Genomic DNA, 24,531 nt, shown 5'->3' with positions numbered 1-24,531 from the left:
AAACATGTTAAATAACAGCGCGCAGGTCAGTTACATCACTATCTCAGTCTCTCTCCTCTGTTCTACTGTGTTAAGTCTATTAGCAGATCTCAACAAGGGGAATCGCATCCAACTGCTGCATGACACACATTTCCTTATTTGGACATCACTCCCTTGAGTTGAAGGTGTTCCCCAGAGATAAACCTGAGCTACAGGTGCACTCAAGGGACTTTCCATAACCTGTTGTTCCCCTCACCCTTTCCCCAATGTTAGGTTGTAAAAAATATGCAATAAATGAAAAATGTAAAGCAAGAATCACCTTTGATGTTCTTCCCTGCCTTACATGCTGTGCTGTCTCTGTATGATGGGTGTATAAATAGCTACAGGTCTGTCTAAACAGTGGCGCGGAGCTGAGCTTTAGTTCAGTAGTGAGTGCCTTAATAAATACAGATACAAATACAAATACGGGGCTCTCTACACATCCCTACAGTAGACCGTGGGGGCATGTGTGGGAACATCCATTGATCAATTATATATCTATACCTGCTTTTCCTTTGCTGGCACCTGGCAAGAGGCAGGACAGGTCACCAGTCTATCACAGCGTTGATACATACAATCATTCACACGTACGAGGAATTAAAAGTCACAGTTAACCTACATGTCTGTTTGGAAACCCAGGCAGGCATAGGAAGAACATGGGTTCGAACCCTTGGTTTGAGGTGACTTAAGAGCACACAGTTTCACTCTTTATGCAGTCTAGATTGGATAGTTAATGTCTATGACAGCTTTAGAGCGTACTGTTCCCTCTGCATTGGACGGTCCACAACTCTGAACACTTTCAAGCACATGGTTTTGCTCCCTGATTACTCTAGATTGGAAAGTTTATGTCCATAACTGTTTTAGAGCACACAGTTCCGGTGCCTACTCGCTCTAGATTAGACAATTCATGTCTCTGACTGTTTTAAAAGGCAGGCATTCACTCCATGCAGGCTCTACATTGGATGGTTAAAGTTGCTAACTGCTTTAGAGTGCATAGTTCTGTTCCCTGAGTGCCCTAAATCAGACGGTTCACATCTCTGACAGAGACATTTCATACTAGTTTATTATCCACGTGGATACCCAAGTATTTGTAGGAGTCCAGCTGCACTATGGTATAGTCATGGATGACCACTGCTGAGTGATCACCAAGGGATTTTGGGTCAAACACCATCTTTTCTGTGGGGTTTTCTTGTTGAGGATGAGATGATGTTCGTCACACCACTGTAAAAGGTCATGTATTGTTGACTCGTACACCTGGTCCTGGACGTCAGAGTTATTTAGCATGAGGGAAACACTGTCTAGGGAAACACAACAAGGAAACTGTCTATTCAAATTAAGATATCAACTTGATTTGAATAATTGAAGCCAACACTGGCTATTAGACCATATAATGCAGCAAGACTTTGATAATGATGACCACAGAGTTTTTGACATACATGTATGCCACAAAAATGATCATGCTGCATGTCTGGATGAGGTCAAAGATGAAAAGGTTGATGACGAAGGTGAGAGTAACATGATCATTTTGCACTTAAAACATAAAAACATTGTTATATATAAACATAGCAGTGGTAAACATGTTCTAAAGTCCTCCTCTGGAACTATAGTTTTCCCTTTGTATTTTTAAATTTCCACTCAGGATTTTTAACTTATCAATCAATCAATCAATCAATTTTTATTTATATAGCGCAATATCACAACAGAAGTCATCTCAAGGCACTTTTCACATAGAGCAGGTCAAGACCGTACTCTTTAATATACAGAGACCCAACAATTCCCCCATGAGCAAGCACTTGGCGACAGTGGTAAGGAAAAACTCCCCTTTAACGGGTAGAAACCTCAAGCAGACCCCGGCTCTTGGTGGGCGGCCATCTGCTTTGACCGGTTGGGTTGAGAGAGAGAAAGAGAGAGGGAAAGGGGGAGGGGGGACAGAAGAAAAAAAAATCACAACAACAACAACAACAAGCACAAGCAGCAGCAGCCAGGGAAGGATGCCATCAGGACTGTGAAGGACCACAAAGGTTCGGCCCGGGACTCAGGTTTTCCTGTGAGATGAGAAAGCACAAAAAACTCCGGGGAAGAAGCAAAGTTAGTGACATGCATTGATGTTACATGAATGCATACAGATGCACTTAGACACAAATAACAAACCAATTGCTGTCAGAGTAATTCATGCTTTGATCATTGAACTCTAATTGATGGTGTCTGACATATTAGATGTGGCAAATTGGCCAATTAATGTAAAAGTGAAAATGTATTGACATTTTGGTGAGATGCACCACTCCATAAATTTTAGACAGTGGTGCCCGAGATTGCAGATTTTGACCAGGCCATATCAAATCTACAATAACCCAGACTATACAAGAGACATATGGGTCACAAATACATAAATCTTAGTCAAGACATGCATCTGGGAATACATAGCATTGATGGCCATAACAGCTCTATAACAGCATCATTATTAGTGCTGTTAGGTAAGGTGATGTTGCCAAAAAAAACCTTCCATTCTTCAGGAGGATCAGACCTGTTACATAAAAGAGCAGGTCATTGAACTGCAGCAGGTTTCTAACCACTACTGCTGCTGGGATGATGATTACTTCCTTTTTTCCCCTTTAACCAGAATTCAAACAGTATCAAGTTAGAAGATGTTGTATCTACAGTTTCTGCACTAACATGTAGAGCAAAATGTCAACTGTACTTACATATTGACTATGTATGACATACAATATCCTGCATGCATACAATGTATATAATTATGCATATAATATTGAATAACAAGTTAATATCTGGGAACAATATATAATAATTCAGAATAAATAATAGCCCAATATGTTTTAGAATGGAAACATTGATTCGTGCCCTTATTGAAGACCCAGATCAATTATCATTCATATTTTGCCTCAAATTTTCTTCTTTTTAACTTTCTTTATTCATAATAATGGATCTTTTTTGTATCCTATCATATTTATACTCTGTTTTTTATTTTTACTCATAAACTTGTATTTCTACTTGTCAAAACTGTTTTTAATGAAAGGGAGACAAAAACAAATGAAATGTAAATAGTGTCTGGTTGAACCGCTGTGTATCTATTGTTAACTATTGTTCTAAGCTGGCTGCATTGAGTATCAATTTGCATATTTGTTTACATGATTGTTTGGATTTCTATTTTTATAGACTTGTCTGCAGGAACACACATTTCACCTTTAGTATTTTCTAAATGTCTTTACCTCATTTTCACTTCATCTTATTTGTATGTGTTTTAGCTTTTTAGCTTTTCTGTGTTACACAATCAGAGAGATGTATTTCTTAAATGCTAAAATTGCATTTAATAAAAGGGGGAAAAAATATAATCAAACGTACCTGGATTTAATTATCATGATTTAAAGTACATGATAATGATTGCTGTCAGCTTTATATCAGTGTGCATATTCATTTATTTCTGTTATTCTTGTTATATATCTTATAAGCTCAAAGATATAAGGAGGTGCCAAACCAGACGGGACCTTAAAAGTGATTAAAAGTATTTTAAAATCGATTCATCTTGCCCACTTTACTAACATGAACTTGCGCTAAATGGAAAGCTAGCTCTTATGGTAGGTGTAAATCATAAAATGTCACAGAACTCACTGATGGTAAAACAGCAGTTTTTCTGCTGCACAGCATCAATTTTTCATTAATTGCTGCCATTGTGCAACACAGTATTCCAGTAGACACCTAATTTATTGATATTTCAATATCGATCTAACATTAGCTTATTACAATCTGCTACGATGCCAAGTGGCTCATGCCAGCTTACACATACCTGGTGCAACCCAGTGCAGAAATCTATGTTTTTATGGATATACCGTTAGCATTATCACTGATATCGGTCAGTGAAACTTCAGCATAATGCCTTACATTGTAGGAAGGAGCAGTTATCCAGATAGCTAGCTCATATCCTTCAATCTGTAACATTATCTGAGTCTAGCAGCTATTGTAGCATCATTATCTAGCATTAATATTGCAACTTAACTAGCCGGCTACTACAAAGGAAATGTCTAACGTTACACAAAAAATGGACGACATACCTCTAGATTGGGTTTTCTTTTCCTCTTCCTTTTTTTCTTTCTTTCGCACCTGAAGGTTTGGACCTTTCTACCTACCCCCAGATAGTATCCTACCCCCCACTTTCAGTGCACCTGGTTCATGTGCAGGGCCAATGAAAAACTGAGGAACAAGGGTGCAAAGTGTATTTCTCAGGAACTCAGCAAAGAAAATGAGGAATGACACCCACTGGCAAATTTTTATTTATTTATTTATTTATTTTTCCTTTGAGGATAACCTTTAGCCGGCCCTGCCAATCTGCCTGTGATCTTGCCTGTATCACTAGGGGCAAATTCTCCTTGCTCTCTGTTGGTGAGGAAATAAAATCAATGAATCAATAAATACAAACACTGTTGATTTTTTCCTGTGTAGCCGACATTAAAACTATTTTGTTTCAGTAAATTTCTGCTGTCAGCCTGGTGAAGGCAGTTTGGCTGGCCGCTGTCCTCTTAGCTCCCCAGGAGTTGCTACTGACAGATGGCTGGTTCTGTGGACAGAGACGCTGAACACAGGTTGGAGTCGGTGCAGATTGAACAGATAGAACGAACTTATGTGCCACTCACTTTCTATGTGAATTCCCAGTTAAAGACTTAGGGTGAGCCACGCAGGACACAACATAAGTAACTCATCTCACTCTGTCTGCAAGGAGCATCACTACCTGATTTGTTGACTGGGTATTAAGCACTTTGGCTAGAATGCAAGGTTAAACCAAAGATACAACCCTGTTCCATATCCCTTCCAATATCAGAAACAGAAAGGTTACGCAACTCTCTGACTCATTTGGCAGAGCAGAGAGACAGAAGAAAAGTTGTCTTTACAGTAGAGACACAGCTTTCTGTCTCTGCATGACCAATAGGCACACATAGAGCCTGAGTGAGACACTGTAACAGAAGGAGCAAGTCCCAGCTTGGTGCCTGCAAGGTGCAGTCTGGAGTTCGGAAGTTTGAAGGAAATTATTGTATGAATATATATAAATGCTTGTGTGAACCTCTGAAAGGTTAAAAATGTTTAGTGACAGTCATAGAAACCATGTTGTTTCATGCATCTGAACAGTATGTTCCTGTATGACAGAGAAACACAGAATATCTGTTCATGCTGAAGCATATCCTGACGTATCTGTATGGGTATAGCCACAGATAAAGTAGTCACAACAACTCCTAGAGGTTGGTGTGACAGAGATAAGGAAGTATTCACCACACTCTACAGCAGCTCATATGTCTGTATTGAGTGTGAGTGTGCCATGCCATGTTAAAGAAAGTGTGATGATACTGTATTGAGAATTTTTTTTTTCCTCATTAAAGTCAAGTCCAAGAGGTGAATTACCAAGACAGGAGCAGGACCACACTACAAACACTCCTCTTCCTGTCATATGTGTCTAAATGCCTTCCTGTCCTGCACATGTTAGCTCTTCTTTTCCTCTCTCTCCTATCATCTCAGAACCACAGAGGGAAAGCATTTGGGATTTAATGCAAAGGCTGCTCATCTACCTGCTACATAAGATGACCCCACACCAGCTCAATCAGGTCTGAAAACCATGGCCTTACTGGCCAACGTGAGGCAACTAACAAAACTGTGTAATGACCTTCCCTGACCATCCATAGGATTTGTGGAATCAGAGCAAGCGGCGTAAATGTGGCCTTGACAGTATATCCAGGCCCAAACTGCCTTAGACAGAAGTGATGCAAAGCATTCACCAAACTATCTATCCTCCATGGAGAGAAGTGTGCTGTCATGTGTGTATGTCTTTAGAGCTTCATGTACATGCTTCCAACAGTATTATCTTGATTTTAAGGTTTAAGCTGCTCAGTATTTGACTCATGCAAAACATGTTATCAGATATTGTGGCAGAGGGTTAATACAGAGTTTGCTATATACATATATTGTATACTATATGTCTGTGTGAGCGTGCACATGCATTTTTGTGTGTATATACAGTATCATGCAAAAGTTAAAAGTAAACTAAAAGTAAAGTGAGGATGTTTTCAAAAATAATGCCATGAGTAGTTTTTATTTATCAGTTAACTTTATGCAAAGTTGAGTAATCAGAAGAAACCTAAACCTAACCTAAGTAAATCAATATCTGCTGTGAGCAGCTTTGCCTTTAAAACAGCAGCAGTTCTCCTCGGTTCACCTGCACACAGTGTTTCAGGTACTTGGCAGGTCGGTTGTTCCTGCATCTTGGAGAAGTTGCCAAAGTTGTCCTGTGGATTTAGGCGTCTCAGTTGCTTCATGTGATTCCAGACTATCTCCATGATGTTGAGATCAGGGCTCTGTGGGGGCCAAACCATCTGTTGCAGGACTCCTTGTTCTTCTTGTTGCTGAACATAGTTCCGTATGACTCTGGCTTCATGTTTGGGGTAATTAGGTTTTTTGGCAACATAATTGAAAAAACTTATTTCATTAACATATCATTAAAAATGTTGATACTTAATGTATTTGCAAAAAGCTCAATTACAATGTTTTCCATATGTTTTCCCACAATATTAGCTCATAGCAACTAAAGCATGATGAACATTTTTTAATGGTTATGCAGTTGGTTTCCTTTGTTCATATGTGGCAAAACAAATTAGAAATGGTTATGTAATATACAGTAATGTATGTACCCATATAACTAACACTTTACTTAAAGACTCCTTATTTAACATTTATAAGCAGTGTAACAAATATTAATAAATGGTTTATAACACACTATAATATCCTTATAAACATATGTAAGGACATTTTTAAGTGTTTATTAATGTATGATATTTGTCAGCAATTATTACTCTTCACCTAAACACAACAAATTAATTAATAAACGCTTATAGCTGTTTACAACTACACTATAGTGTGTTATAAACCATTTATTAAATGATTATATTCTGCTTAGAAATGCTAAATAGGGACTTAAAGTATGTAATTTACAGGTCATGTCCATGATTTGACCATATCTCACTCTTTGTCTTTTTAGGGCAACATTCTGGAGATAAGCTTGGAAATGTTTTACTTTAGAAGTAAAAAGAGCAGTTAAACACACTATTGGTTTAGATCTTTTAGTTTGGCGATGTGGCTCTGTTCATGTGATGCTCTGGAAAAAAAATCTGAGCAAGCTTAACACACACTATCCCTCTGAGCTCACAACACACACACAACATTTAATCACCATGAACACGTATGAAAAACATTTTTATGTTTACATGGAAAAGCCTGTTGTGTGAGATATGTGGGTAAAGGGCATGATTGGAGGATGTAGGGAACATTTGACTATAAAATGACTTGTGTTCCTGCCTGAGGCTCCACTATTATATTGCCACCACATTTAAATTTGAATAATTGGTGGCAATATATCCTCAAAAGAGTTATGGAAAACTGCCCTTACTATTAATTTCTCTCTCTCCAGGTCAGTCTGAGTCATGGTCTCCCTCGTTTTAACTGTCCTCTACTTTCCAGGATGCAACAAGGCCGTCCAATCGAGGCTGTCCAGGAGGATGGCAACATTTGTTTCCAAGTCACTAAACTCTATTAGCAGATGCACTGAAAAGCTGTGTCCCCATTTAATCCTACAAACTAACTAATCCAGTTTTGTTCATGTAGTGTGTTCACACTAAAGGTGACTAGATTCTGGTGATTGTAGCTTGTCTAATTTGACAATAATCAAAACATTGTCACAGACAGTGACGTTTCATCTAGTGCATCAATCAGGTTATAGAGAAAGACACTGCTAAACAGTGACAAAAACAAATAAGCCTGCAACAAACCATAATGAAAAAGAGAATGTCATGTATGTCATGTGTGAACTAGTTAATATATGACATGTGTGTTTGTCCATTACCTCATTAATAATTCAGCTATCAATCATTATCAATTGAAACGGCGTCAATAGCTGTAGTACACGTTAATATGATCACAAATGGTCAAAAATGTCAATAAATGTTTCTGGAAAACTTCTATCTCGATTAGAAATTCCACCAAAGTCAACACCTAAATACAAAAAAGTGATGTCTGCAGCCATTCCCAACTCTCGACTGAATGCAATGCAGCCCCAATGTGTGCATGTCAGAGTCATTACAGGTGTAAGGGGATGTATTCTGTTACAGTATATGTGCTCCCGCTGTGAAGAACATTTTTGTAACATTGGTCCCCATCATTTTTTTTAATTGTGTCACCATGACAACAGTTAATATAGAATGAAAATTTGAAAAAACCTTCAATTAACAAACTTGAGCTTTCCTTACAACTTGCTAGTGGGAGGTTTAAATTTTAAGTCATATCTTAACTCTATGTTGAAATTAATTAATTTAATGAAGTTAATTAATTTACACATAGCTGTAAGGTCCATTAGACTGGGGAGAAGGGCATCATCTTAATTCTTAATATTGACATTTTGAACAGAAATCCTCCATTATTCCTCCACCAGGTGTCATGTCATCTCTGTTTGTATTTTTTTTTAAAGTTTTGAGCAATTGCTTATATTTAAATTAAATATAAAACCACTTTCAGGGACAGCCCAGTGGCCTAAAGGTTAAGGCGCATACCACATAACTGTATTATCCACGGTTCAACTCCTGGCTGTGGGACTCTTGTTGCATGTCATACACCTATCTCTCTCTCCCTGTGTGTCCTGTCTCTCTCTACTGACTGTAAATAATGGCAAAATGCCAAAAAAATGGGTACAAACAAAAAAAACATTTTCAGATGAAAACTAACTATATTTTACCCTTTGATACAATGACCTGTTGTAGGACGGCTCAGCGGGCGAGGCTGACGTCCTGCTGTTTTGCACCGGGTACAACTTCAAGTATTCATTCCTGGATGCGGCTCAGCTGGGTCTGGAGATCATTAGCCATCTGATCACACCTCTGTACCGCTTCCTGATTCCCCCGGCCTTCCCCTCACTGTTCTTCATTGGCATCTGCAATCTCATCTGTCCCCACCCCAACTTCTATTGCCAGGTGAACTGGAGGTGTCCACAGGTATTCAGTCTTAAAAACCTGCACTGTGTTGCAGATGTTGTCATTGCTCCTATGACTCTCTGCACCTACAAAGTTCAGCCAAGTTCTTCAAAGGTTCCTGAAAGGCAATCTGGGAGATACAAGAAGTTACTGAGGTAGAAAACTAGTTGACAGAATGTTATCAGAAAATACCTGCTGGACTGTGCACAGCAGCACCGACCGATGAGATCTCACAAAGGAACCAAAGTTTGGTTATTCTGAAATCCACTCTTTTCTCTGCAGATCCGATTCACCATGACTACGTTGGACGGCTCTGTCACTTAACCATCTGAGGCCCAGATGGAGGAGGAGATCTGTGCAGAGATGCAACAGAAGGTGGAGCATGGAGTCCAGCAGCGCCACATGCTGAATTTGGACAAGGATCAGTGGTAGTACTGCCATTCCCTGGCTCGCATGGCCAGTTTCCTGGGATTTTCTGCCTCAACACCTAACTTTGAAAAAGGCCCAAGCCAATCAATTCCATTTAACAATTCTAGTCAAAATGGGGAAAATGCAACTCTTAAAGGATTAATTGAGGATTTCTTCAAAGTTGTTCAACAGTAAGTTGATAACCTTATAGAAAAATAAATACATTATATTCGCCCTGTCACTTTCAACTACATTTTTCTTAAACTCAAAGAAAATAAATCTCCATTATTCACATGTTCACCTCTTACTAGAACAATTTTTAACCATTAGAGTTTGTGCAAACACAGACTTCACATGGCTAATTTGCATAACATAACATGGGCTCATGGCTAATTTGCATATTAGGAGTAAGTAGGGGGGAGCAGGGTAAGATAAGCCAGTGAGTAAACTGACCCACCCCTTATATCTAGGCAACTGTGCACATGTTTTGTCATGTGACCATAAATTGAGGAAGCACCCATCATGTCTAATTGTAATGGAAAGAAGCACATGAGAGAAGTGGTATGTCTTTTTTTAACACAGAAAACTGTTTGTTTGTTAAAGTAAGTGTTTTGCATGTCAGGTATAATGACTGTTATGTCAAAGCAAATTTATCCAGGTTTAAAAATATGTATTACAGGCCGTTTTTTCCAAAAAGTATGGGGTAAATCAAATAAGCAGATAATTACTTGGTTACTTTGGTTCGGTGTGAACATTAACATTAACATTAACATTAACATTAACATTAACATTAACATTAACATTTTGAAATTTTTCCACTTCCAAAAGTTGAATACATGAAGAATAATTATACAATTATTCAAATAATTAATAAAGAAAGTATTCACAGATTACATCCTACACCCATTTATTTCTGTAAAATATATGAAAACATAAAATACAGAGAATTTCTTGTGATCATAAGATTAATTGAAATTAAAATAAAGATTTTTTTAAAAGATTTAATTCATGTGGAATTTACAGACTGACTTAAAAGTTGATAAAAAACAACCTTTTTAACCTTATGTGTCAAGTACCTGTGTGTTAAATTCTGTTTTATATCATGTTAGAGAAATAATGTGAATTAATTACACTTTTAATTTGATTTCAAAACATGTTATAAAATACTGCATCATACTGCTGGACAACTAACAGAGCGAGAACTGAAGAAATCAGATTTATCCACTTTATTGTCAGTCATTGTATCCAAAGGTCAAACAATGAGACAGAAAGTAAACATACTGTAAATATCACACATCAAATATAAATACAAATGTCATTATCACAAAATAAAGATTTTTCTGTTTCCATGATGGATTGTAAAAGTGCTATTGATGCTCACTTTGATGTGTGGTCAAAATGGGGAAAATACAACTCTAAAAGGATTCTACTGCAGTGTTACAGATAGAATACACATTATAAGAGTAAAAAATAGAAAGTTTTAATACAGATATACAGCTTTTTTACAATCCTAGGTGCAAACAAAACAACTTCCAGGCTATGTATGAGGAATGATTTACAGTGTAAAAAGGTTAAGTTAAAAACATTGAGTCGATTCTGCACCTTCTTCAGTCATATTTATACTGTACATGCTGCAGGATGGGTCTGAAAAAGACTGTCCTGTTCTTGAACAAGCCCCAAATTCTGTATCAGTCATGAATTTTCAGCTGCTTTGAACGTGTCTGTGAAAAGGATAGTTTTCCAAGTGCATGTAAGGTTTGATGACAGATGATGTGTCCTGGATTTCAGTTCACCAAATGTGTCCTACAGATTTCCAAAACATCCAGTGTTTCCTTGCTTACATCCAGATATGTACACAGATCTGCAAAGAGGTGTTGCTGTTGCTGGAGAGGGATGGGTTATGGCTTTCTCTTCCTCTATCTCTTCTCTTTCTCTTCCTCTCCTCTACAGTGTATTCTCCTCCCAAGCTCGATTCAGTTTTTAATTTCTTCTTGTTCTGTAGCTTCATCTTTCAGCCTCATCCCATCCTCTCCATATCTGCTGCCAAACTCCGGTCCAGGGCTCGGCGGCAGCAGCTCCACATCCTTTGAGCTGCTTGTGCTGGCAGCTCTGGCGATCCTGGTGAGCGTCTGTTCGTATGGTGAGGGCAGGTAGACCATGAGGAACACGCCGTCCGTCACATCCTGCTCTGAGCTGGAGCTGGGGAGCTGGTGCTGCTCCCTGCTGCGTCGGATGGATGACAGCAGCTCGCAGTTCCTCTCCGGGTCCTGCAGGTCCTCCAGGGCGATCACGTTGGCCAGTCCCAACTTGCCACTGAGGCTGAAGCCCCGCCTGCGACGCCAGATCAGAAAACCGAGGGCGCTGAGGAAGAGGAGGAGGAAAGAGACGGTTGCTATGGTGATGTAGATGATGGATCCTGCGCTGATTATGGCCTCGCCTGAACTCTGGTGGGCCTGTTAAGTCAGATATAAAAAGAAAATATTATATTTTCCATTTCATTTCACATTTTACTCTTACAAAAGTTATTTTTGACACGTGTTTATGGGTGAACATAAAATTTGTGATTAAATGAATGAACATGGCATCATGAATAATGCCTTATTCACACAACTGCAAAAATACTTGAGATTTCCATACAAAAACAAATCTATAGATAAAACATGATCATCCTCCCAAAAGACAAACTGTGGGTCTCAGAAAAATATGGATATACTAATTGAAGTCTCAGAAATATTAATCTGCTGAATAAACCTGCAGCAGATGTTAATGTATCCAGTAGATCCAATAGAATAAAACATATGATCACATATTTTACACTTGTTCATTTAGGTAGTTTGTGTGTCGGTGTATTACAAGATTGTTTATGAAATTTCAAATTTTTATGTCTAAGTACTTTGTCTAAAGTTTGATTGTTTCTGTTATGAATTTTCATTTTCACATCAGGCCAAAAAGACAACATGAAAATAAAAACTATTAAAATATGAAAACCATGTTTGCCTTCCTGAAACCTAAAATAATTGTTTTAATTCACATGTTGGTTTTCATGTTTGTGTAAATTAAATCAGGGTGATAAACCTGCTCGTTGTTAGAGAAAAGTAGACGAGATCAGAGAGTCAATGAGAAACACCGAAGCCTACAGTGAAAAAAAAAAAAAATCTGAGAGCAAATCAACATTTATGAATCACATTGAGTAGAGAAGAGTGGAGTCAGTTGGGTCTCAGATAACATCTGGCCAACAGAGGGTGCTCTCTGTCACAAACATCTGTTTTGCCTTTAACAAATGAATTGATCTGTTCTGTAACCAACCATAAATATACTGTATATTTATGTTTAATTTAAATACATAATAAATATGAGCACTCAAAAAACCTCTGAAATTTTAATGAAGATTTTTTTTGTTTGTTATTTTGTTTTTTTGCATCAGCAGCCATCATAGAGGAGGGGAAAATAAGAAGATGAAAATCTTCTTTTATACTTAAAAAGTACTTCATGTGTGGATAGTGAAAAGTCAACTGGTTACTGGTTTATTCTTGACATAGAAATTGGATTTTAATTCATTTAAAACTTCAAGTAATTTCAGACTTTTTTTTTTTTCACTTTACGTAATGGAGTAATTTCACATCATTGTATCAGTTAGTTAAGAAAGTGAGTAAAATAAATATAGATTTTGTTATGCAGTTCTGTTACAGTTTAATAAGAAATAATAGCCTTAAACATTTGAGCTTTTAAGTTAAAAACAGAAACTTGAAGATGTCACTTTTTTACACTGCCATGATTACCCACGACATTCAACACAGTCAGATTACGACTTCATCTGGCATTCATCCTGCTTTTCACAAACCTTGTTATATCATGTCGTTGGCCAAATTCCAAAATACCATCATTTGCAGATACAGTATATGCAGCCAAGTGTATGTGAACATGCAGGTCTGTATTAGTATCTTCTGGCAATTCAATTTTCACTATTTTTTTAACATTTTGATTAAATGATCAGTTGATTAATGATAAGAGAAGAACTGATTAATCGACATGAAATAAACTTACTGGTGCCAGTCTGTCGGTGGAGGGCAGAGCCGAGGGTCCGGGCGACCAGTCCAGAGAGTCCCGGCCTGCAGGTCCAAACTTCATCCAGCTGCTCTCCAGCAGGGACCGCATGATGGAGGGTACTGAAGCCCAGCCGGAGCCAGGGGCCACAGGGGCCAAGAGCGCTCAGAGGAGATACTGCACACGTCGAGATGAGGAGGACGAGTCCGCTGACAGCTCAGAGGGACACTGACTGCAGGGCTGAAGTGATCAGACTGAAATAATGACTGTGAGGGGGAGGAGGGGGGGAGGGAATGAGGGCAGCAGACAGACAGTGTGTCCAGCGGAGACGAGAGACGTCACTGGTCCTGTTGGGAGGATTTACAGCTGCTGGGAGTGGTCAGCAGCAGCACAATGTAGTGTGTGTGTGTGTAAAAGATGTGAGAATGGAGGAGTGTGTGACTCCTCTACAAAGCAAGAAAACACCAACAAATACTCCACTGTAAAAGTCATATGATTAGCTACCAAAAATCTCTTTTTACATTGTGATCTTGTAGCTTTCAAACTGCCACTTTACTCTGATGTCCAAGTATATGAGCCTCTGTAACCCTCTGTTCTACTCCTTCCTACAAGCTTTAGAGTCATCAGGTTATTCTAGTATCTTACCTGGTTGTCTCCTTCATCAACTAAAACAATCCATTTCTTTGCTTATTGGCATTTCAGCAGAGCAGATGAACCTTCTCTCTAACAGGGATTCCCTGCTGTCATCAGACTTAATACAATATAATACAGAAATGATTCTTATGGCATTTAAACATTGATTTTTAAATGTGCATATATGACTTATAGGCTCATTATAGCTCTCTTGCATAAAACAAAACCTTACATGCACATTGATGGCTATTAAAGCAGGTCTAATGCTGCATTCAAGTCATATAAAGTCATATTTTTAGCTTTTCTTTTACCAGAAAGTCTTAAACTGCAACATTGTTATCCTGTTTTTGTTTTTGTTTGACTGTTCTGTTACACTTTCTCTTGTATTTTAGCATTTTTACACTTTACTCTGTTTTACTGTTGTGAACTTGTTAACTCTTTATACTTTTTGTACTATACAAATAAAGACGGGATAGACGGCAGGTATGAGTTTCTTATTTAAAGATACTGTTACTTTTGGGAGCCTGGGGCAAGTAATTATTATCTACAAGAAACTTAAATCATGGTATTTACTGGATTTAAATAAGCTTCAACATATGAATATCACCAAATTTGTTGATCCAGTAGTTATTACTGCAACCTGCTGTGAATATATAGTTCCTCTGAAGTTCTCTGACCTCATTTTGAAGTGAACCATTTTTGTGGGTCGCAAAGATGACCGTCTGAGGTATTTAAACAGATTGTTGTCATAGATGTGAAGATATGAAACATAATGTACAACATGAGGACAAACATATGAGATAAACTGCTTTTATTGTACAACACACAGAGCAAACAGGCCTGCTGGAAAAAGCGTTTTGAAACATACAGCTGTTACACAAATGTAAGACAGAGCTCAGAGGAAAAGAGGGCAAAGCCAGAGCAAGTTAGAAACATCGTGAAGAAAGATTACAGGTGCTTTTCTTTCATATCAAAAGCAGGAAAAAATACACTTTTAGAAATCACAGTCACAATATTAGCTGAGCTGCTGATGTCGGTCTGGGCTGCGGTGCGTTCGTGGTCAGCGAAGGAAGCAAAACCGCCAAACTACCGACCTGACGGATGTACAGGACTTTCTGCAGGGATACTGAAGGATACGTCACACATTTTACAGTTGTGCCATTCCAAAAAACAGTCGCAGTCTCTCCTAGTTTTGAGTTTGTATCATTCAAGGGGTCTGTTTGCATTATATACATACAGTAGGAGTCTTCTTGTCTGAGCAACAAAAACATATGTACATGTAGGAAATTTAATGCATCTGGATAAAACAAAAAGGCCTTAATCCTTTTTAACATTGTCTGCTTTAAGTAGTGGAAACTACAACTCAAACAACCTAAGAGCAAAAAAAAAAAAACTAGTTCCACCTAACTGAAGAAAGATCAACAATCTTGACATTGTCAGTGGTTGGGTTCAAGTTCAGCAGGTGGAGCTCAAGATCCAGTTTTTCCAGTTAAGACAGATTAAACTAATTAAAGTGCAGTTTAATTGTTAATGGAACAGAACGTTATGAAGCCCAGAAATTTTCACAGAAGATATTTTGACATGTTGCAACTGCAAAAAAAAGACAAGTTATTGATATAATGAATGCTTTATTTGCAGGGTCCTGGCTCACTGTCACACTGTCATGGTTTACTGGTTTACTGGGAGTAACACCTGCTTTTATATTTTCTACTATGACAAAACATCTGCTGTGAAAATGGCCGTTCTGGAAAGATACAATTCAGTCCAATGCTATCTAAGCTAAATGCAGAAATTACAGTTGTGCACTTAAGGTTTAAAGTAGCTGAGTAGATCATAGATATGAGTACAAAACTTACAACTGTCATTGCTGAATAAACTAGTATAGATTACCATTTGTGGATCCAATTACTACCATTTTTCTTTTTAAATTTACTACATTGTTAGACCTGATTACAGCTTAAAAGTAACCCTGTGGAGTTTCTGACCTCTAGTAGCTTCTACGCAGTGGTGTTTTTTTAACACGGTGTGGCTGTAATGCACCAACACTATGCACAAGAAAAAGCAGTTAAGAATTGGACAGTAAGCTAGTAAATGTGCTCGAAAATAATGCAGCATTTAAAATACTTGTTCAAAAAAAGCGGCATTGCAAATGTTTTAAGAGGAAGGAAAAGCATTCAACATTTTTTTAGACCTAGTTTGTTTACAACAAAACCCCAAATTGTCCTTTATGTCCCACTGCTAATTAGCTAAGGTGCTATTTAAATACAATTCAGCAAAGACATCCTGAGCTGCAACAATTAGTCATTTAATTGATCACTAGACAGTTACTCAAGAATCACAGTAGTTGGGGATTAACTGATTCAATTTTTTTAAGAAAGAAATGCCCAAATTATCTGCTTCCAGCTTCTCAAATGTGAATATTTTCTGATTTCAGGGCATCACCCTGGGCTGTGGGAAACAGTGTTGTGAAATTTTTTCACTGTTTTCTGACATTTTATAGATAAAACAACTAACCGATTAATCAAGAAAATAAGAAACAGTTTAATTGATGATGAAAGTAACTGTAACTTGCAGTCCTAAAGACATCCTGCAGTTTTGAGCGCAACATTTGTCTTGATACTATAGAAGTGCACCCACACTCAAGAACAAATCAGCATTAAAAAGTAACAGGTGGAAACACCAATTACAGCGACATCCATCATGGCTGATAATAATCGGCACATCACAGACCAGGTCAGGAGCACCGGAGGACAATTAAACTAATGTACTGACCTTCTCACAGCAGGAGGACAATGAAATGAAACGGCAGAAATTTAACTAAAGGAGTAGTCTTTGTTCAGCAGAAAGCTCTCTGGCTCTCAAATGACTCAGATTTTCCAATTTGTGAAGTTTTTCTGCCTTCAGCAGCTCTACCTGACAGAGCTGTTTTGTCATAGATCCTCAGTAAGGTGCAGAAATACTCAAGAATACCAATAATTTTGAGCAAATTCTGCTTAATGTATGTGAAATGCAAGTTTACATGGTCTGTTTTGTTTTGCATGAATTTCATCACCATCTTGGCTCTTGAAGCAAAATTTAAATCTTCCTCCATAAGAAAAAAAAAAATCTTGGACATGGATCAAACTGAAGGATCTTGATTGTTAAGTCTAAATATGTCTGTTCGGTTGTTGTTAGTTGACTGCCTGGTTTCTCTGGTTCTATATGTTCTGATGCCGCCCTCCGACATGTGATCCTCCACTCTAGAAAACTGTGTCAGATGTCTGGGTCATGTATATATTTCTCCATCAGTGTCAACAGGACACCGCTGTGTTTTGCCTGGAGTCAAAGCTGCTTTCCTTTTACTCCCACGCTCTCAGACTGTTGTTTAGCTTTCCTGAAAACTAAACTTCACACATTTATTCATCAAGACAACAAAGCGGCCAGACAAACAAACTGTCTGTCGGCTAACTGACCATGTCGCTCATTCATCAGATCTGTTCTCCGAATATTATTTAGTTTGGCATCTTAGATGTAAACCTTGTTAACCAAAGATTTTCCCCCCTTGCTAAGTAAGTTCTTTTTTTTCAAAATACATTAGAGATCTGTCTGAGCTCTGAGAAAAGCGAGTATGTTAGGTCACTACCTCTTCACTTAGTTCAGAATCCCTATAATCCCTCAACTGCACAAAAGTGTAGATGATTTTACTGAGAATGAATAATAGAAATGCAATTACAGTTTCCCAGCACAAGGATAGAAGACGGAGCTGTCAAACGGGCAAATCAGAGCTTAAAATATAACAAAGACTTTCTCATGAAATTGTTCTGGTGATGGAACACGTGACAGCGGACGGATTTGCTTCTCCTCTTTAGTACTGAGTTATACCCAAGTGCATCAAATCTGCTTAGAGTGCAGATGAAGTTTTGTGCCCGTGATGATCTTCAATGTGCCACAGTCACTACATTCATGAATCAATCTGGTCTTAATCTCAGCTCTAATATGTCAAATGTACGTTAGTAGTAAAAACTCAGAAGTGCACACAAAAGATTTATCTCATATTTGGAGTCAGCGTAAGAAATATCCATTATGTGAACGACGTCATGCTGTATAGACACACAAAACATCATCTGAGAGAATGAACGTATTGGAAAAAAACCAAGCGAAGTGGAAGCCGACACAAACTGTCGGTGGAGAATCGTTGCATGACACTGACACATTAGTCGACTACTTTTTTTTTTTTTCTTTTTAGATGGAAACGCCATCATGGACTTAACACCAACTAAATCCTTCCCTTGCTGCTGCTGATCACACTGATGGCCGACAACATCTGTCCGCTCGCTGCTCGCCCTCAAACAGAAGGGAATAAGGACAGACAGGGACAGGTCAGGGACACTGGGAGGGGCTGGGGAGGACGGGAAAGCAGACAGGATGGGACAGAGACTAATGCTGCTTTTCACATACTAGACAGTTGGAAATGACTACTTCCTGGGAGCAAAAGTGCAAAGGAGCGACACTATAAAATTAGGGAACTGGGATGAGAAGTTTCAGGGATACTGTTAATCAATGTGGCAGCAAACATCGTAGGCTACATGTGATTTGATATATTTCTAACACAAAGAATATTAAAAACCTAAATACACTTTTTTTGAGTTAGTAATTATATTTTATTATTATTATTATGCTTTCTTTAAGAGAAAACTGAATAATATTGCACAACACAATTTGGGGGACCAGAGCACATTGTTATCCAAGGTAAGGACAATGATGTCTGTTGTACAGACATTTATTGGATGAATCCTACTGACTTTGGTGAACCCCCGACTTTCCTTTTAGTGCCACCATGAGGTTGACATTTGTGGTTTTGAGTGAAATGTCTCAACGACTGTTGGATGCATCACCATGAAATGTGGTAAACACATTCATGTCACCCTCATTTCTTTGCTTTATGACAAAATACCTGCAAGATAACATCAGCCTCAGTTGCATTTAGCAAATGTCAGCATGCTCACACACTAAAATAAGATGGTGAATGTTAACTTTAATGTGCCAGTATACTTCATCAGTTGTATGATGGTCAAATAACTTCCTCCCCCAACACCTTTCTCACAATTTCTGTAACTTGCGGAGGTGAGAAAGGAGCCAAGGTTGGAAGTGTGCGTCAGTGAACGAAGCAACAGAGAAAGTTGGAAAGAGAGAGCAACGAGTGCAAATGAAAGGGAAAAACCCTCAGCTGCTGACGAACCAAAGAAGAGTAAATCTTCTTTGGAGCTTCAGATGCCCCGCCCTGTCCGATCTGCCTGCCTGTCTGCCCTCAATATGGTCTGAGCTGGTGAAGTTAGCATCAGTTAAACACTCTCTTCTTTCATTCATAATCTGTCCTAAAATACACAGTGGCATGAATGGAGGTCAGTCCAGATTCAGCTCATTCTGCTGGTCGTTACAAACTAGAAACTATAACTTTGTATGTGTTGTGATACAAAACAAAGGGTGTAATTACACAGTTTATTTTCTTTGGTCTACATTGTACTTGATAACCTTACTTTCTTGTATCTTTAGTATTGTCCACATGAGAACAGCAGCATTAGTTTAACAATTCAACCACAAAGGAAAAAGTGGAAGATTTCTGCTGATAGTTGAGATGCTTCTAAGGTCTTTGTATTGAAATATGAACAAATAAAAAGTCATTCTAGTGTTTTCCAGAGGCTACAATGTTCATTACATCCCATCAAAGTGTTGGACAAGACAAAAACATACTTATGATTTCCGCCATTTTTAGAATATTATCAATAATATGGATAAAAAAAATATTATACTTTAATTGGCTCTAAGTGGTGCTTCAGGAAGGGGCTTTCATATCTAAAGGTTCATCGTCAGGGGAGCTGGAATGTGATCAGTAAATTTTATCAATCAACCCTGGTAGATTCTGATATTTCCTGTGTGCAGGTGGTTTGATGGTGGTGCTAAAGGAAAAATCAGGGGGTCAAAAATATTAGAATTCATCCTCTGGACACTGAAAACATCCACAGCAAATGTCCTTAAGATATTTAGATAATTGATTATTTGTCATAAGTCATTTACTGAGGACACAATGCCAGATGTTCTCTTCTGAAATGTAACATTTTGCTGCTTTTCTGTTTTATAGAATTGTAAATTGAATATCTTTGCATTCTGGACTTTTGGTCAGACAGAACAAGTTATTTGAAGATGTCTCCTTCAGCTCTGGGAAAGGTGAATGGGTATTTTCTGAGATTTTATTGACTAAAAGATCAATTAATTGATCAAAAGAGAAAACTAGTTGGAGCCTAATGTGTAACAGTTGTCTCTCGATTAAAGAAAGAAGGTGGATATTGAGTGACTTGGGATGAAGAATGGATTTAAAAAGGTGTTGTTGTGAACATGTGATGAATTTGAAACTGTTTAAACCCAGAGGCATCATTAACACCAACAGCCCCAGTGGGAATCACACCCCAAACACTGACAGTGTCAGTAGTGCCTTGCTTGTGTCAGTGTCAATGCTCAAAAAAAAGGCACTGTATCAGGTACTGTATTACAAGCACATACTGCATCAAGTGAGAAGATAACAAGTGAAAAACAACTCTAATAAAAATAGAATATGCTCAATAGCCTACAACACATTAAATATTTGAAATCATAAATAATTTACATAAATACATGTACATACATAAACTGCGAAATAGTAACATGTATAGTATATTATAGGCATTAAATGTTAAAATACACGCACTGTATGTGGCATTTGGTTAAAATAAATACTTGATTGCTCCATTTTGGTAAAACAGTCATTCCAGAGGGTTTAAAGAGTAAATAATAAACAAAGACATTCGGGTGTAAGTGAATAAAACGGCCACGGTATTTAAAGCTGGATATAGAAAACATTCACATACAATCAGACCAAATGCAAACACAGATTCTCATCAAAGTTCTCTTTTCCCTTTCAAAATAGCATCAACTATCCATCAGATGTAACATGGCATCACTCTCTGATTCTGAAGAAACACACACACACACACAAAAAAACCCCAAAAACAAATAGAACAGCAGGTGTTGTGATTAAAAACACAGAGACTGTATTTTTTTGATGCAAGTGATCTCCAAGATTCTTGTGGTTTGCTTTTGGCATCATCTTTGGTGTTCATCACTGGTTTATACACAACATTTCTCATAAATTACCTGTCGGTTCAAGATTGTGGCATACTAGAGTTCTCCTCCTTGCATTTCTTCCAACTTCCCCATGAAACAAGCCTCCAGAGAGTGTACAACGATAAAATCTCTTTAGTATCACATCGATTGATGATGAGATTGAATTAGTGATGTGATTGGCAAAACAGAAAAATGTGCTATACAACAAGTTTACCCCAATTAAAAAAGGTTTCATTCTGATTGTAATTTATGTGAACCGACAGCTGAAAAAAAGTGTTTCACTCCCCTCTTTGGATGAAAGTTTAAGGCCTTTACCATCACTGTTGGGTGTGGTCAGAAGTGTGTTTTGTTCCACCATAACCGCACCCACCAGTGATGTCACAAGGTCCTGGAGTACACTCCTACATCATTGCAGCAAGATGAGACATTAAACCACTAAATAAAAGGTTTTTAGTGGGTGCTGAATTACTCATAAAGGTGAACAGATGGCATGATGGGTAGTTAAGTGCAACAGTTCCAGAGGAATTGCCTCAACAGTGCTGCTTCATCATATGGAAATATCACAGTGGTGAAAAAAACTTTATTTAAATTCATGGTTTCACTTTGTCATCTGTTGCCTGTCTATCACACCAAATCTGTTTGCATCATCATTGCATAATCAGTGATGATGACTTTAGTTTAAATCTGGTCTTGACATAATGATCTGGCCAGTAAACACTGTATAGTGAGGTGTTTGTGCTCTACCTTCCTGTCTTTGGTGGCTCAGAAACACTTCTTTGACAGATAAAATGTCTTCTGTTTTATTCCTGCTGACAACTTTAAATCTACTGTGTTTAATGTGTTGAAAGGAGACGACTTAATAACCAGAGTGGAATCTTCATGTCCGGCTGTCCAACTTCCTCTAACAACAAAACTGGTTTTAAATCCATATGCCGGACCATGTAATATCTGACCCAGCGCAATGATAAATGTTGATTGTCACATGCTCATCAAGGACCACAGTAGTCCACATTTATCAAACTGTCAAGATAAATATTAGTTTAGCATCAGTTGTAGTGCTGGCATTAGGGCTGAGCAATATATCGATATTATATCAATATCGTGATATGAGACTAGATATCGTCTTAGATTGTGGATATCTTAATATCATGATATGGCATATGTGTTGTCTTTTCCTGGTTTTAAAGGCATTACAGGCTCTAGTTGTTCTATTATTTGTCTTTACCCATTTAGTCATTATATTCACATTACTGATGATCATTTATCAAAAATCTCATTGTGTAAATACTGTGTGAAAACATCAATAGTCATCCCTACAATATTGTCACAATACTGATATCGAGATATTTGGTCAAAAATAATATGATATTTGATTTTGTCCATATCGCCCAGCACTTGCAAGGAATTGTTTTAATTTTACGGAGATCTGGGGAGGCAACTTCGTCCCTATTACATTAAATATTACAAATATTACAATTTTTACCTAACCCATTTGTTGTAAACCAAACTCTTGTTTCAGCTTTGACCTAACAAAGGGATTATAACTGACATTTTGTTTATGTGTACTCTCAGTATCACCACCAAATTATTTTTTGGCAATATTGAAACATAATATAAGCAAGGAACTTAATTAATAAAAGGGATAATGGCCAAATAATAATAACGAACAATGAATTGACATTTATGTCTGCAGCCCAGTTAGAGCTGCGATAATTCAACATCATTTATCATTTATGTGGGAGCATGTTGTGGCAAATGACAATACTGTGATGATAATGATGAACAAAATCAGTTTAGTCTAAATCATATTTAAAAGCTCTGACACCATCAATGTGTGTGTGTGTTCTTTTGTGCACTTCCATGTAATTTTGTGTATGTGGAGATAAATGTAGGAACAAGAGGCAGAAAAGACTCATTCGCTATCAAATAACTTCCATCACACAAAGAATCCTTGACAAACCAGTGAAATCCTCCATTCTTCCCCCTACATCATTCATCAGCCAATTATATCTTCAAACCTGATGTCATGTGATGTCCACCAATCATAGTCCAGTCAGTATCCTACCTGCCACCAATCAATACGATAACATCAAAGACTGCCAATCAGTCAAACCCTCCATCGTTCCACCAATCCGTTCTATTGTGACATTATGATGTCACAGTGTGCCACACATCTCATCCTTCGCATCGCGCCATCAACCAACCAATCGGCTCTTCGTCAATCAACTGCATACTGACATGATCGCACGATGGCGCCAAACAAGTCTACCCCACCAATCTAATCCCTCTTTCATCAGTTTACGTCCTTCACTGACCGACGTCCAACCGCACCTGTCGTCGATACTTCCGCGTTCTCTCGCAGCGATGTCACACGATGATGTCATAGAGTCTGCCGACACGGCCCAGCCACTCGCGCAGCGCCTGGCGGACTCGTGCGTCGGTCACGTGGCAGGAGAGCTGGCTGAGGCAGGGGTAGAGCGCCGGCTGGAGCGCCAGGAAGGAGGAATCTGACAGGAGGAGGACCTGATTGAGGAGAGTCAAGACCATGTTGGTCCACGCCTGCGGAGGGACAGGAAGACGATTTTAATAAGAGCGCTGAACACTGTTATTTTCTTACACACACAAAGTTGCTTGACCAGTTACATGCAAGCTCCTTCACAGTCATACCAGTCATTAATTTGGCGTTTTTAGACCAAAACCAATAAAGCTTTTGATCTTGATTGCACAGGTTTTGCACTGTCACTTGCAACTGGTTGTGATTTATTCAGTTGTTTCATGTGTTTTTAGGAGTATTTTTGGCTCATTTCTCGTTTTCTTGAGAGTAAATATGAACCACCTTGTATCTTGCTGCCACTGGACATTTAACAGGTCTCAGTCAGCAGTGTTGTATTTGACTTAGCTTCTGCGGTCATCAAATTTGCTTTAGTAACCATACCTTAAAACTAATTTACAACCAATTTGAACGTTAAACCAAAACAAAAGGTTTGTTCAACCCAAACAAAGTCCTAAACCGACTTTAATGTTAATCCCTGCTTTAACATATAATCCAGTTCCAATCCTAATCCTAAACAATATAACTTCTCTTTAGCCTAAATGTGTCATTTCAATCTAAAACACACCCCCTGAGGGAACATATAGTCAAAAACATGGAGATAGCAGAGACCACACGTGCACATCACAGTTTGGGTCACTGAGTGTCATTTTATCATATATGCCATGAAAATATACCTTATCAGACTCACACCTATGTTAGTATATATATTTGCAAACCCAAAAT

General features: G+C 38.1%; 1 protein-coding gene across 1 annotated transcript in view; it reads right to left on the bottom strand.

Annotated features, from left to right (window-relative positions):
* Nucleotides 1-14,913: 14,913 nt before the first annotated feature.
* Nucleotides 14,914-24,531, bottom strand: part of arfgef3 (ARFGEF family member 3) — a 66,681-nt gene continuing 57,063 nt past the window's right edge. The window contains exon 41 of the mRNA XM_067610862.1: nucleotides 14,914-23,813. Within this exon, the coding sequence (XP_067466963.1) occupies nucleotides 23,622-23,813 (192 nt within the window). The 3' untranslated portion in view covers nucleotides 14,914-23,621. The remainder of the gene's footprint in view (nucleotides 23,814-24,531) is intronic.

The sequence above is a fragment of the Thunnus thynnus genome, chromosome 14 (assembly GCF_963924715.1).
Source record: "Thunnus thynnus chromosome 14, fThuThy2.1, whole genome shotgun sequence".
NCBI classification, from domain to species: domain Eukaryota; kingdom Metazoa; phylum Chordata; class Actinopteri; order Scombriformes; family Scombridae; genus Thunnus; species Thunnus thynnus.
This window is presented reverse-complemented; position numbering and strand designations above follow the sequence as displayed.